At 43.7% G+C, this 16297-nt stretch overlaps 1 protein-coding gene across 4 annotated transcripts in view; it reads right to left on the bottom strand.

Moving 5' to 3' along the window:
- ULK1 (unc-51 like autophagy activating kinase 1) overlaps positions 1 to 16297 on the bottom strand; it is an 80969-nt gene that overhangs the window by 48442 nt on the left and 16230 nt on the right. For 3 of the 4 annotated variants that reach the window (XM_054082208.1, XM_054082207.1, XM_054082209.1), the window contains exons 6-9: positions 15868 to 15904; positions 9060 to 9233; positions 7227 to 7300; positions 4154 to 4255 (exon numbers count right to left, since the gene is read on the bottom strand). In XM_054082208.1, the coding sequence (XP_053938183.1) occupies positions 4154 to 4255; positions 7227 to 7300; positions 9060 to 9233; positions 15868 to 15904 (387 nt within the window). The remainder of the gene's footprint in view (positions 1 to 4153; positions 4256 to 7226; positions 7301 to 9059; positions 9234 to 15867; positions 15905 to 16297) is intronic. The other variant, XM_054082210.1, reaches the window with a different exon arrangement.

Consider the following 16297-nt stretch of genomic DNA (forward strand, 5'->3'; position numbering starts at 1 on the left):
TCCAAATTCTGGGTATGCAATACTCCCCTTCCCTAGTCTTCCTCAAGGCCTATTTCACAACATAGCAGTTGGTACAAGGGATACATAATCCCAGTACTTATGCAGGCAGAATTAACCCAGAAATAAAGCAGCGGACTTGGTACACCAGGCTTAGAAATCAACTTTTCACCTAGCATCTAGCTGGGATGAGAATCTATGCAGGCAGGTTAACTCTTTCAGAGCTGTCAGAACACACAGCAATACTTGCACAACCTCTCTTGTCACTCTTCTGCCTGGCTGTGTGTCTGCTTACCAAGAGCTGCCCAGTTTTCATAGGGGTCACACGACAGAAACTGCCAGGAACACCAGTGAGATTCCTTCCTCACAAGAAAAGTGAGACTGCCATCATTTAACCATAATCGTATTTAAAACATCAGCTGACAAGGACTAAATTGTTTTTGAAAGGTATTTTGGACTTTGTGTAAATCTTTCTTCTCCACCTCCAGTTCTACTTCTGGTTGTCACTTGTCTACACAGCCTACATCACGTCGTGGTGGGCACCGGGTCTCGATCTTTTCAGCTCAGGTAAGGACAAGAGACAACCACTGTACTCTCAGGGCACTTCTCGGTTCTGGTCAGTAAGACCAGGAAAGGCACTGTCCAAGCCCTTTCCAACAGAAATGAAGAGATGCAAGTGCAGACCACTTATTAGGCAAGGCAAATTAACAATTCTACATTAATACAGCGCTCAACAAATCTGTTTATAGGGATTATGAATCCCATTAATCTCATCCCTATGGCGGTCTCACTGTTTTGTTTATGGGCATGTTTAATACAAAAAGCTCCTTAAGGCAGCTTCACCAGCCATCCTACCAACTGTTCACATCTGAGCATCAGCAGATGCTTTCTTGTCTGCGTGCAAGGAGGCAGGGAAGGGACAGGAATGGCTCTGGGAAGTTGCCTTGGGTGACCCAGCTTAGTCAAATTTAACTTTGATACAGCTAGAAATCACATTCACACACATACACACATTTCTGTCTTGATTTAGAAGCACTTTCTAGACTGACAGCTGCCTCAGCCTTTCCATGCATTTGATCTTTTCTGCATCTAACCCAGACCCCCGAAGCCTTATTTTATTTTTAGACAGCTCATTCCTCCTCACTACAGATAACACTGGAGTCCTTTGGGTTTACATCCCCACAAAGGTGCCTAATTGGCTCATGCAGCGAATAGCAAGAGTGCCCAAACGCAGCGCATTTCACACTGCCATCTTCCAGATTCCCATGGGAATCTCCGCTGGAGAGACATGAAGGGCTGTCCTTGGCAGTCTGGGAGGGAAGGCATGGTGAAGATTTAGCCTGAAGAGGTTAACAGCCGAAATCCAGTTGCTGCGCTGTACCAGGTCTGCTGGTGGCACTATGCAGAAGCGGCGTGTTACCTCCTCACTCATTTACAGATGTACCTCCCCAAAGCGCTCATTCCCGTTCATGGTCTCTCCATCACTTCTGTCCACTATCCTTCCCTCCTACTAATATCCCTGTAAACAATAGCTTCTCACCAGCTCAGTGACCATCAGCAAATTCTTACAACGCAGTCATGCCAACGAAGAAATAAAACCAGTTAATCATTAACTAGCTTCCCACATCTACCCCAGACTGGCTTCTTTCACCTGAAACTCGCAGCTAGGAGATGGCAGTTTGTGACACACGTGGTCAAAACAAATAGATGGTCCACAGAGAACCATCTGGGCTGAGCTTTTCTTTCTCCCTGATCAAACAAATTCACAGCTGTCACTGCAGTAACAAACGGGGCCTGGGATTTTGCTTCAAAATACAAACCCCAGAAGAGGAAAGAGAGTTGGGAAAAATTATAATAGAGAACAAATGACCCCCATCCTCAGCCTAACAGATGCTGGATATAGTTGGGAAAGAGAGAAGTTATTCAGTCAAGCAAGCACAAAGTGAGGATCCAGAGCTGCTGGGCAGGGACGGAAAGGTCCCCTCAGTGTCCACCTCAAGGCAGTGCATTGCCATATCATCCAGAGGGAGACGGGCACACGGGGCAGCTATCACCCCTGCGTGAGCCTGAGCACATGCATGCTGACAGTTTTCTGACCACCTGCCCTTTCCAAACCTTGCCTTAAGAGCTGAACAAAGCTGACTGGTATTCGATTTTATTTCCTGTGAAAAGTCTTCACTGTAAGAACAAATGTTTTCAGAATGTTTTGGCAACATGCTTCAATGACCAATGATAAAAGCCACCTAATTCTTCTCAAAGCAATCAGGCGCCCCAAGGTTGTGTGTGAGCTCCTAAGCTAACAACACCAACGTAAAGTCACCCCATTAAATAACTAAATCATTTGAATGAGTACAGTACCAACGTGCCTTCAGAGACTAAAGAGCAGCAAGTTACACGACTGAATGAGTGCAAGGCTCTCCTACACATGTAGGATTCAAAGCTTTCTTTCTCCACCCCCACATTTTTTCTTAATGCACAAATATTTATTTTCTTTCATCCCAACAGTCATTTTCTCCTCTCAAAAATAAAACCAAAAACCAACACTGACTAGTGGATGCAGCCAGGAAATGGGAGTCGTTCAGAAGTTTCAGTGTACTTCATAGGGGTGTTTATAAAAAAAGAAAGATGCAAAGGAAATGAAGTCTTGCTCTAAATACAGAGCAAGCTGGAGGACAGAATATAAAGCCCTGGAATGGAAGATTTTTAGAGCAGCAAGGAAAAAGTTACCCTGAAGGAGAAAAGTGTTCTTGGCTCTAGACAAAACCAAAACATACCATTAGTTTACTGCTGTATTTGCCCACTCTTTCCTGCAACAGGTTTAGAACTCACTTTATCCTTCCTGATGATGTAACTGCATAAACATTCAAGGTCTTGTGTGAAATGCTAAAAAAACTGTGGAACTAAAAGTTCAGAAAGTCCTGCAGTTCATAAAATTTGCCCTGTTACATGGATGTAGATTTCCCCCCCAAACTGATTTCTTTTTTACTGAGTTGTTTGGTTTTCGTTGTTGGTCTTTGGTTTTTTTGTTAGGGAGTTTCAGGATAAAGGATAGGAGAGAAGAGGGCCACAGTTTACATTTGCCCTGACTGACCCAAGAAGCTGAAGAGTTGGCATCGGCTGACACATCAGTATGTAAATTTGTGGCTTGGTCTTTTTTCCATGGATTAGAGACAGCTCTACATTGCTCACACATTCGAAGAACAAAGAAGTATCAGCAACTCAAGTATCTCTTTGCTATGCTATAAAACAACACAGAAAAAAAACCCTGACAAGTACTTTAAAAAGAGTCTGCGGATCTCATTCAGCAGAGAAGAAAAGTAGCACACAGTGCAGTACGCTAATGATTTGGAACAAGAAACATACACTGACAGCTACATATAAGCTTAAAAAAATACATGAAGTAATACGGAAGCAATTTGCATAAGAATTCTATATAATTCGAGAATTTAAAGTCAGAGAATACCTTTCACAAAAGATATCCTCTAGCTCACCCAGAAGTTACGGTGTAAATTACAGGGGGTTGTTTTACTGGATTATGTTATATTTGGAGGGGTTTGGACTTGATGAATTCAAACATTTCAGGCTGGAAGGGATTGCCATGAGATGACAGATTAGATCCTTTTGATAAGATCCTACTTAACTGCTCTAAAAACAAAGTCAATTTAGCTGTAATTCACCAGTTACCACCCAATCATCTCAAACATTAACTTGCAATTACAATCTTCCTTATTTTCCTTCTATACCCAACAGAATTATAATTATAAACAGAATTATAATTATAAATTTTACACTAAGTATAGTTGGAAACGGAAAATGATTTTTTTTTTTCAGCATAGGCCTGGAAAAAAAACCCCAGTGCTTTAACTGATTCAAGCTAATTTTCTGAAGAGATAACCCTTTTAAGGATTTATAACCAGGAAACGAATTTCACTGAGATACAGCCCAGAGAAGGAGAGTCATATTCTAGTAACACATCCAGTGTTAACACAAAGCATCATATTGTCAAGGTGTTGGACAGCCAGACCTCCACGAGACTGGATCTATGGGAATTCATATTATAAATGACAGAAGCCTTAGAGTAAGCAGATTAAAAGGAAAAAGAATAAAGAAAAAAATCCCGAGAGAGTGTTAGAAACATTAGATATACGTGACTCACCTGAAAAGGAGCTTTTCCCGTCAGACACTGATAAATGATGGTTCCTATACTCCAGAGGTCAGCTTTGGCATCGTAGTGTTGAGACATAATGACTTCTGGTGCCTTTATGGGGACACAAGACAAATTTGTTTTATATAAGATGTAGGTTCTTTTTATTTAGTAACCGCAAGAAAGAAATAGAAGTCACTACTATGCTTTAAAAACCCTTGAGGTAGATTCCCCAAGAATCCTAAAACCATAAAAGATTTGCTCCCAAGAAAATTGTAATATTACATCAAAGGGCCAATTCCCTAAGTGGGGAAAGCAATGACTTACTCTCAGGCAGACAAAAAACCCCAAGCTACATTGTTTGTGCAAACTCAGTACTTTCCCTTCTCAGCGTACGAGGAGCGGCTGAGGGACCTGGGGTTGTTCAGGCTGGAGAAGAGGAGGCTGAGGGGAGACCTCATCGCTCTCTACAACTACCCAAAAGGAGGGTGTAGAGAGGAGGGAGCTGGGCTCTTCTCCCAAGTGACAGGGGACAGGACAAGGGGAACGGCCTCAAGCTCCTCCAGGGGAGGGTCAGACTGGACATTAGGAAAAAAACTTTCACGGAAAGGGTCATCAGGCCCTGGCAAAGGCTGCCTGGGGTAGGGTGGAGTCCCCATCCCTGGAAGTGTTTAAAAGACAGGTAGATGAGGTAGTCAAAGACATGGCTTAGTGGCAGATAGGAATGGTTGAACTCAATGATCTAAGAGGTCTTTTCCAACCTGGTGATTCTATGATTCTACCATTTTCCGCTGAATCCATCCGTGCTCAGAAGCACCCCTCACTGTAATCACACAGACAGATCTTCTAAACCACAGCAGGAAAGAGTTCGATGCTCAAGAAAAGCCAAGGCTCACAAGTGCACAGGTAAGCTTTAGCCTCTGTCTGCAACCCCCCATCCACTTTCCTCATTTAGCCCCAGACAGCAGCATATTAATCACGCTCGGCAGCCAGCTGCCAAGGTCACAGTTTGGGTTCAAAGACAGATCTGCACATTTCAGTCCAACAGCCTGAGCTCTGCCGCGCCTCAGACTCTGGTGTCTAAACTCACACCATGGCCTCGGTTGCTCCCTCCCAGACCTGTTCCAGAAGCTGGAGGTGCTGCAAGTCCACAAAGCCCTGTGGCTCTGGAGAGACAGAAGGGCAGGCTTGCTAACCCCACGATTTCATCGCAGTGCTGCCAGCATGGAACAGCTCTGTTAGACGTGAAGGCCATACGCAATAAAAAAAACAGCAGCAAAGAAGTTGTGGGCAGGAGCTCAGTCTGTCCCTAAGGAAAGCAGGTGTGACACCAAACAACACCAAGGAAGCAGGACAAGAACTCCACAAGGAAGCTTCAAGTTTCACATGACGTGGATCATATCAGGGTTCAGACAAAGCTCATTCTGATATGGGTAAAACACCTCTCTTTTTAAAGGAACAAAATTAATCAAGCAGCGATGGGCTATGAGCTAAAGCAGAATAAGGGCCTGCCTCGCTTGCAAAAGCTCCCAGGGCTACTGCACGAGCAGTGCGGACAGTTCAGACACACCCAAAATACCATTTGAACCCTCCCTCCCCATCTTTCTTCAAACCCAGCAGAAGAGAACAAGGCAATACATTCAGAGGTCCCTTGTAATGCCCAGATTTGTTTAAAATAAATGAATAAATAAAATAGAAGAAGGTAATTGCTAGCTTCCTCCAGCCCTTTCAAAAACTAAGCTGAGTGTTTTCACTTACTTTCACGAGAGACTCCAAAAGAAAAAGTATCACTAAAAATAGACAATTCAGGAAACTCTCACAGCAGAAAAAAAAAAATGACATCATCTTCATATAGCACAGTTCAAATAAACATCAGGTTTCAAAAAAAGGGAGAGAGGAAGTCTGCTTTGCTTGAATTAGTCCTGTGGAACAGATTACCAAACACGCTGCCCTTATGCCAAACTCTGCCCAGACAAAAAAATTAGAGTTGATCAGATCATGTTCAAAATCAGGTGCCTACGGCCACAGGGCACTTGTAAAAGTTTAAACTTAGATTGATCCACATAATCTTTTCACTTTGAGCTCAGACACCCACGTCTCCAGGATCTATGACACGGTTGGCTTTGACATTTTCATTTTTGGTCTGGTTTTGTCATTTGTAATTTCACTGAGTTGATGCGACACAGAGATCTTGACTGCTGCCATGAGCACAAGGAAGAGATCACCTCCTCACAGCCTGGCCCCAGAGGGGAAAGTGAAGGGACTGAAGTTTGGGTTTTAAACACATCTGTTCCACAAGCTAAGAAGTCATCCTGGAAGCAGCTGGTTTGGTGAAAGAATTAGTTAGGGTAGGGCGGGTTAGGGAGCATGAATGTACAAAACAAATTGCAAATAGAAGCAGATGAGCTCCATTTATACCCATCTGTTGAGCTGCAAAGCTAAGCACGCTTGGGAGTAAAATTTACTCTGCCTGCACAGGCCCATAGGTCTGACAGGATTTTGCAAGACTAAAGAGCTCAAAAAGAATTGGAGATTTTACAAAACTGCTGTCAAACAGGGACCTTCCTGCTGGCGCTGTGGCTTTAGCAAAAACAACTGCAAAGCCCAGAGTGACAGCAAGCTTGTGGAACCACTGCCTCAAAACGGCCTGCTGAAGCAGTGATTTACTGAGGTTCTTCTCCAAGGAAGCAACACCTCAAATATAGCCAGATGTGTGAAGTATCACTCCAGCCCTCACTCTGTTTTTGTTGCTTTGCTTGCAGCACAGAAATTAGATTTTGTTTCCTAATGCCTTGGTCCCCTGTGGAAGATGCAGTTTCTGGGAGCTGATGGGCACCAATATGCTGTTTTGTTCAACGTTATTTATTCATAGCTCACTTGAAAGTTACATGACAACTTGGTTTTGCAACCTGGTTTCCAACATCACCAGCAGCTAGATCTTTATGAAGTTTCCCTGTGTAACAGCTAGCTTCCAAAAAGCAAATAAAATTTCACCTTGAGGAAAGACTAGCACAAAAACTAAGCCTTGCTTCTGCAAGGCAGAAGCAAGAATAACACAGAAAAACCTCTGGCAAAACACACTTACCATGTACATCGGTGAACCACACAATGTTGCTGCCATCATATTATTCTGCAGGTATCGGGCAAACCCAAAGTCAGCTACAAAAAGAAACAGAGGGGTAGGTTGGGATCAGACATGTTTTGGAGAGCCTGCACCTTCCTCAGTTGATTCCCCTTACTTTCCTTTCACTCCCCATGAATCTTCACAGCAAGTGAACTGCCCCATCTTAGAAGGCTGACACCTCTCTCTCGAGCAGTAAAACCCTCGTGATAGTCACTAATGCACACTACAGACACCAGAAAAGGATAAACCAAGCCACAAAAAAAAAAAAAACCAAACCCCAAACATTCAGAAGAACAAACTCCCACCCATTTTTCAGAGGTCAACAGTCATTCCTTCCTGTACCTATTTGCCTGCACTCCAAAATATCAGCTGCTGGAAGCTGATAAAACTCTCCTGACTTCAGTTAGAGTGCCAGTTCACACTAGGTAGTTCCTTTGCTGCTATCTCAACTTTTAATTTGGGGAACTGTAAGTTCCCGTCCATTGAAAAGGCTGGAATCTAGCAGACACCCAAGAGAAACCACTACTCATCACCACCAATTTCTCTAGACCAGCCCTACTAAACACAGCCTTGCTCTGCTCCTTTAGAAGAGTTCCAACAGTGCTAACCCCAGCACAAAGACAGAAAACTGAGTCATAGTTCACCTGGTGGCTAGAAAAGCCAGGGACAAGGAATATCAAGATGAATTATCTCCGCAGGTTACTCAGCATCTATCATATGACACTTAGAGGGTTTCTCAAGGTGACAGATATTTCAAGCTAGGAGACTCACACAGCTGTTTACACCGTCATCTGTCACAAATGAAATGGTATGGCCAGCTACTCCCTGGACCACGTACTTCATGGGAAGCAGGATGGAGGGACTGCAGGGTATGTCACACCCAAGAGCAGCCGTGCCCACAAGCCTGGTGCCCGCGGCTCTGGCTCCCAGTCACTTCTACCTTCCAGATAACTCCGCATTTCACAAAAAACACTTCAGCCAAACAGGCAGCAACGTTTCAAACTTTTCCACTGGATTTTATTTCTCACCTGAACGAATGCATTAACACTTTCCCCACAGCACACAGTTCAGGTGAGGAACAGCGTTATCTCATTTGTGTCAACTTCAGCTCACAAAATGTAACATAATCAGAAGTCCATGTGTTGAGGGTGATATCATCCAGCACTCATTTCTGAGGGACCACAGGGAATATATGTGCTCTGTAACTGGATTACTGGAGCATTTGTCCCAGCTACCAGTCTATTTGTGCTGCTTGCCTAACGTGCAAAAAGTGAGTTGCTTCAAGATGCAGTTGAGAAGCCTGCCTCTAATTCAGACCCTGGAAAAGCCTGCTTCCAGGTGTCCCTGGCTCCCACTGTGGTCGGTCTCTGAAGGCCAGCCAGGAGAGCAGCTAGTTTCAGCCCTTAAGACACCAACATATACTCAATTCTATTAAAAACTGAAGACAAAAGTCACAACATCTGCTCATTTCTCAGTAAACCTGGAGATTACAAGCCAATTAGGGCAGCCTGGTATTTGTTTTACCAAGGGAGGCACCGTTCAGCTGGGAAGTGGAGCAGGGCCTGCCCAACTTCTTTTGCACTGGTCTGTTTCCTCACTCCCACTGCTTGGAGCCAACTAATGGTTATTGTCTAGCAGAGGAACTAAGCGAGGAAGATGAAAAACTTCAGGGCATTTCAAAGAGCGTAGCGATTCTTTCCTCCCCCTAGACATTTTCCCCAAAATATATCGATGCTTATCTGTCACCAAACTCTCCTGAGAGTGCTTAGGGTGACATCTGTAACAGGGTCTTACCGATCTTTATGCGAATGTTGTTGGGGTTTGATTTCCTGCCTCCTGCGTAGGAAAGGAGGATGTTCTGTGGTTTCAGGTCCCGATGGATGATGCCTTTGCTGTGCAGCATTTTCATGGCACCTGCTATCTGCTGGAGAAAGAGCCTGATGGTGTCTTCACTAAGTGTCCGCATAGCTAGGGAGGAGGGAAAAATATAACCACAGATGAAAAAAATCACAATGCTAGTTCTCCAAAGAGTCCAGAGGGCAGATTCTCCACAGCAATTAGCCATAGCTTGGGATTTTCCTTCCACATATGGTGGGTGTTTTTCTCTCCACATCCTATTTCTGAATGATTCCTCCAGGGAGAACATTTGCACTCCCAGCTTATTCACTGGTCAGGGCTCTTTTCAGCCCCGAGTCTCTCATGGTGAGCTTGGGCCAGTGGTTGGAGCTAAATCTGGATTATCAGATGGGTCCAAAAAATGTGACGTTTGTTGAGGTTCAGGGCTTCCCTCAGCAAGAGCTGCTGACCAGCCCACATTCTGCATCTGCAGGAACCATTAAGTACCAGGCGGGAACTGGAAAGCGTTGATAGTTCGAATTCAGAGTCAGTTAGGGATCTGTAGCTTTGATGTATGAGGACAAGTCTAGCTGTGACCTTGTGCATCATCACCCTCTACCCCAAACCATAATTCTAATCCTAAACCTGGTGTTAGGATGAACAACTTACTCCTACCAAACTGTCCTGCAAACTGTCATCTGACAGCCTCCACCTTGCACCCACAGGTAGGAAAGAGCAGCAAGACCACCTCCGAGTGCTTTTGTAAGCAAATTTAAAAAAAAAAAATAATTAGTAACCAAAATCTGTGAGTATGAAAGCTCTGAACTGCACTCCCATGATATGGGCTTCCCAAGAACTGCGGTATGAAAATAAACATTGAAGGTATTAAAACAATGCTCAACTGGCTTTTCTAATCAGAGCAGCGCGACATTAGCTCTCATTATTTTAAGAGCCATAGGTATGAAGCTCTTGCCAAAGCTGGGAGCAGCCTGCTGAACAAACCCCAGGATCAACAGTGCTACCAGCCTGCCTCCTTGTCAGTCACTGAGCAAGTCAGGCTTAAAGAAAGCACCATTCCACTTGAATAAAACAGTTTCTTTTGTGAAAGGTCCCTGTAAATTACTTGGGACTTCATTAGTGTTTTTGCAGCTGTTCTGTAGCAAGACATTAAAACAAGCTGGCAGGAACTTCAAAATGCTACTCTACCTAGTCAGCTAGAAGGGAGGAATCCTTAGGAAAACACAGAGGAGGCTGCGCACAGCTTTAACATAACACAGGAAATTAAAAGTCTAACTTTTAAAATATGTGCATGGGAAATAGCAAGGGACACAGATAAGTTAAACAGCACTTAGAATGGAAAATAAACTCCCACCACTCCCAAATCTCACTGGGTCTAGAAGGAGGCACAAGCTGAGCTGAAATGTCACCACGGCTATCAGCTGGTCCTGGACTCATACACGTGAGACTGGCGCACATGTATATAGAGTTTCTCTCCCCTCACTGGGCCTTATTCCTCATGAACTGGCACTCATCTGGAATTCAAGAGACTCCTCTGCAAGAAGGGGAGATTTTAAGGGATTTTAAGGATACAAAGAGGCAGCTCAAGCCTACTAAGCCCGCTGGAATCTTCTGAAAAAAACCACCGACTCACCTGTAACAAGGCTTTCCCCGACCCTCTGCCGAAGCACATCAGTGCACTCAACTCTGTACCATTTTCTGTCTATTAAAGGTCCAGCATCTCAGCTGTGATCTACTCTCTCCAACAAAACACCTCTGCAATATTTCTGTGATTCCTATTTAAGGAAATCTATTTCAGAATGGTTAAAACACCTTCTTAAACCAGTGAGAATTTCCAAGTTATTTTGCCCAATTCAGCCCAGGCTCAGGAAAGGACAGGCTGTCTCATCTTCCCCCAAACATGAAGCAAGATTTGAAACTTGGCAGTTCTTAACATTATTAAGCTAGGAGGCAATTACAAACTCCTGGCTAAACACACTCTGCCTCTAGCAGAGAAACGGTGGTGTTGAGAGCCTTGTTCTGACCTGCAGTCCAACAGCATGCCACATCTTTAAGGCGTTACCCTCTCCTTTATGTAATTTGGTGGCTGTAAGGCTAACACGGCACTAGTCACCATCCCTCAGCAAACCAGTTAAGCTTCCCTAATGTGAATCTGAACTCTTTGTGCTGAAACAAAACACTGCTGCCAAGCTCAGAAAAATCCATTTGCCCAGAGAAAAGAGGGCCTCTAAGCCACCAACTTCTGCAGAATTGAAGCTCTTCCACTTCGCAGAAGTCTGTACAAAGCTCTCAGTCCTGCAAAGACGCTGCTTTCCAGACATCTGCAGAATCTAAGCTGGTGTCTCACGCCTGCAGACAGATTCCCCTCGCGTATCTGCTGCGGCATAACGTTGCAGCGCAGCAAAACTAGGCAGAGGTCTGGTTGGATCCTCTGGCGGCATTGAATAACACAAATCCAGGTAGCAGCAAGGTAGGACTGTGAAACAGAGATGCTGCTGTCAACAGGAGAGACTGTTACTTGGGGAGTCTCGGGACATACTCTTACTTCCTTCCATTAACACATACGCTGTAACAGAGTACCAAGAGTCCTTATCTCTCATGCTCAGCCCATCAGTCTACAGAGTGACAACAGCAATCTCCAAACGAAGGACAGAGACATAAATACAACTGACACTTTCAGCGACTTCAGGATATTGGTCCACAAATGATCTTCTAGACTAGTTACCGTTGACAGAAAGAGGGACAAGATATAGAAGACTCATTCAATTTATGTGACACCAAAACAGAGTGGAGAATGAGAAAGCTCATTTTGCTACACCCTAAATCGGGAACTTTCACTTCTGTCCTTCTAAAAAAGGGGACATTTTTACACAAGAACACTGCTGGCAAAATGCTAAGCCCACACTGAAGTCTGGGCATCCCTGTGGATGTCTGTGGTGAGCAACACGTTCTTGCAGAGAATGCTGTTTCACAACTCTTACTTTGCCTTTTGCCAGAAGTAATAATATCTGTGTGTTTATTTTCATGGGCTCCATTTCAGTGACAAGGCACTCAGCTTACTGCCCTGAGAACGGCAGCTACACAGGTCAGTAAATCAGAGCAAATATTTACCACAGGTCAGTGCAAGGCTTGCATGCCTCACAGCTCTTGAGGCGTAGGAAAAAGATGAAACCACCTAAAAAGTGCCCTGGTCAGCCTGTGCTGAGATGCTCAGCCTGCCAGGTAAACTAGTAACCGACCCTCGTCAGCTGCTCCAAGGGCAGATGCACTGGAGTACACCCGCTGATGTGACGTGACAACACCGATTTGGAAAGTTATTTAGGAAAAAGAACTTCTCCTCTTACCCACAGGTATCGCAAGTATCTCTAACATAGTCTAAACCCAAATCATGCTGAAGTCGGAGAGCCCAAGCTGATTTATTTGGTGCCCATCTTGTAACTCCTCCAGCTCCACCCATGCACAACAAGGGCAGTGAGCCTCCCGAGAAGTCTTCCACACAAGTCAGAAGACTTATTCCGGACAGGTCTAGTCTTATCATATATATTCTTAATTATGTTGCTGTAGGGGGTAAAAAGTTACACAGTAGTATCTCACACCTCTTGTACTAGAAGATCACAGCTCCTTGCACGTGTTGTCTTTGAACACCCTGCTCTGACGTGAAGTTTTCTTCGGAGATGTGCTTTCCAAGAAGCAGCTTTAAGGTCATGGATATGCACTTGTGAACCACCCATAACATTCTGCATCAATGCCCATACACAGAATATAAGAATAAATTTTATATCCTGCGCTGACCTCCTGAGTACCCGAGGCCACAGAATTCCAGTTATTCCCATACCGAGTAGGCTCACATCTGTAAGGCTTCCCATAGCTCTACCACACACAGCAGCCATCTGCCACACTCAGCTTGAAACACACTCTGCAATGGGCTTTAAATGAAAGCAACATCCACAGAGATCTATCAGAAGGGAAATCACACTGTACCACTAAACACCACCACCACAGAAGTTATGCTCAGCAGAACACACGCAGCCCTGGGTTGTTTCAGAGAGATGGGGCTGACCGACAGCATAACCCCAGCTGAAACACATATTGCATTGAAACATGCACATACGCACGTTTTCCAGTTATGAAGACAAGGAGAATTAGAGTGCCTTTGGATTCAACACAATTACCACCTTGCCTAATGCTTGTAATTAGAGGGCAGAATGGATTGGGAAGCTCACAAGCCTCTCATTCGATGAGAAGCAGGGGATTAGCATGCACAGCTTGCATAAATGTTACAGGCATTACCAGTAAAAAATGTCCGAGGAGTCAGTGAGAAAGTAGATGTTGTGTGATGGTGGTTTAAATGCAATTATTAAAATAACTGAAGAAGCACAATAACTGCTCAATACAGATGAGCTTCCTGTGTACCTGTGAAATACCCTGGAAGAAACCTGAACTTTTCAAGATGCTTTCAGGAAAAAAGCATTATCATCAGAAGTACCCCAAGCACCTCTAGAAGCTGAGAGAGGAGATGCCCCAGAGGAGCAAACGATGGAATAGAGAAAGCCACCCGATGTGAAAGCCGATACTTGTTTCGAGGCTCTGAGATCTGGAAGACCCAAGTCTTCCAGTGATGGGATTAATGAACTTCCTTGCTGTAGACCCTCACTGACTGCTCCCTCTGGAAATCTATGCCTGAGTTTTCTTTACTGGCAGCTGGCACACAGATATAAAGAGCTAAACTAAAAGTAAGCACCAATTTCCCAGTCACAACAGCTGTTCTTTACAGTTGTCAAGGTAAAATATTTTCTTGGTAAAAACAGAGCTAAAGGTTACTTTTTCAAATTCACTCGGGCAAAGAAAGATCAAACCTTACCCGAGGCAGCACTCAAACAAACCCAACTGGGGTAAAACTGAATTTTATTAGGAAAATACAATTCACCGTCACTTTCTCAAACCACCCCTAAGCTTCCTGAGCAGTCCCATCAGATAAACAAGGAAATGAGCTGGATTAAGAGCCAAGCTAACTGCACAGTATGCTTCACTTTTTTTTGGTAAGGTGATGGAAGGGAGAAGATGATAACGGACACAGAAGCAGTAGGAAGAACAGGAAGATTTTCTATAAACCCATGTTTCTATAAATCACTCAGTCAGAAGCTGTGTTCTTGTTTACAGACTCAACTTTGCCAACCAGGGGGTACAGCCCTGTGGCTCTGATATCAAGGTTCACATCCTGTACATTAAAGCTCAAAACTTTAGCTTTCAAAGCCCATGCTCTGGTAAAACTGATGTTTGACTCTCTTTTAAAAGCATTTCATTATTTAAATTTGTACTTGTATTCAAGGACAAAAAGAAGATACCAAATACAAAACCATTTTCAGTTGGTATTCATAACAGCATTCCACCACCACCAAAGATGCCCCCTTTAAAGCACAGCAATATCCAACAGATGTAAAACACCACCACTTATTTAGGACAAACCACAAAAAACCTGTAAAACACAAACGCCTGTCACTTCTATCTTGCCCACATTTTAAACATAACACATGAAAGGCAGAATATTCCTTTATCTTCCTTCAAGTCCTAAATCCTTTCTGAAAACTTAAGTCCATGCACATAATTTATTAACCTGTATGAATGGAGTGCAAGAAACTAGCATCAAGCCCCAAATAATCATTCTAGGGATACCAGCACTAGCTGTAGGGCAAATGTAAATTTAGCTTTTAATCCTTCAATTTTTGCCATTTCCAGGCATCGTGTGTCTCAAATAAGGAGCCTGAAGTGTTATCCAGTCGACTAGCTTTTAATTTTAACAACATGAACAAACTTTGTTTAACCACAACCTAGAGGCACACATGAAATGAGATTAAATTTGTCTCTTCACATTCAGTAATCTTCTAGTTAACAAGCAAACCAACAAGAAAGCTACTTTAAAGGAAAAAAAAAAACCAAAACAGTCAGGCCAACGGGAAATAAGGGCTGTGACTGCAGCTAAGCAACTTGTTACACATGTGATCCTCCTACCGAGATCCCGTACCCGTGCAGTGGCTGCCCTGAAAAACAGCTGGGGAGATCGCAGCCCACGTCCCAGCAAAACTGCTGCAAAGCGCGTTTCATTCAGTTTGGTGGCAAAGACACGCTTCAGCCTCACCAACAGGTTCTTCAAGGCACCAAAGTCACAGATACCTGTGCTATATTCTCCAAAAGACCCAAAGACCCTGAAGTTAGTTTTCATCATCCTCAACGCTACTGGCTACACTACGGTCACTCTTGATAAACTGAAGTGAGAAAGGTGTTCTGTCCTAGATGCGGGGACACCCTTAGGGGAAAACTTAAAGACGGTGAAATATACTCTTGGGATCTTCTTTTAATCCAACCCTACAGAACTACAAGGCTTTGGTATTAATAGCTTTTTTTCCAGTGACCAAGAAAAAGACAAACCGTGTCCCCAAGAAGTGTTAAAACATGTTTAATCCATCAGGCCATTGTAACTAAAATACGTAACTGCTGACAGCAGTCACCACTGACCTACATAGGAAAAAGACTACAAGGCCAGCTTTTATTGCCATGGATTCTCCATTTTCAAGTGATTATCAAGGGTGAAGCACTTAGAAGAGGAGCAGTGACACTCTGCTTATTTTGCAAGATGAAAAAAAGATGTACCATCTGCTTACTTAGACCTTCCACAAACCCCAGCAACTTTAATAAGCTAAAACAGTGTTTTCTTCTGAATAGAGAGGATATTCTCCAATATTCTACTTACTGTGAAGATAGTCTGCCAGGTCACCACCATTACAGTACTGGAAATAGAAAAGAACGCTTAGTTAATGCAAGGCAAATCGAAGATTATAAACAGTAAACTTCCCCAGATTGCCAGGCTCATCATGGTATTTAAACATAAATAATAATACATATGCCAAAATATGTATTCAGACGTTGGCAGGAAAAAAACCAACATTCCAGTAGGTTCCTCTTCTGTCCTATTTCCCCCTACATGTTCTGTTGCACTAGGACCCACCAGCATTATCTGTAATAGTTTTAGTGCTCATGCACGTACACGCATTTGCAGGCACACCAGAGAAAGATAAAACCAGAACAAAGCAGAAGGGTCACCACTGAAGGTACCACTACAAAAGCAGGTTGAGGAAAGCCTGGGAGCAGCTACAGCTAAAAAGTGAAATTCCCCACATCAC

Source organism: Cuculus canorus, chromosome 17, assembly GCF_017976375.1.
Source record: "Cuculus canorus isolate bCucCan1 chromosome 17, bCucCan1.pri, whole genome shotgun sequence".
In the NCBI taxonomy this organism is placed as follows: domain Eukaryota; kingdom Metazoa; phylum Chordata; class Aves; order Cuculiformes; family Cuculidae; genus Cuculus; species Cuculus canorus.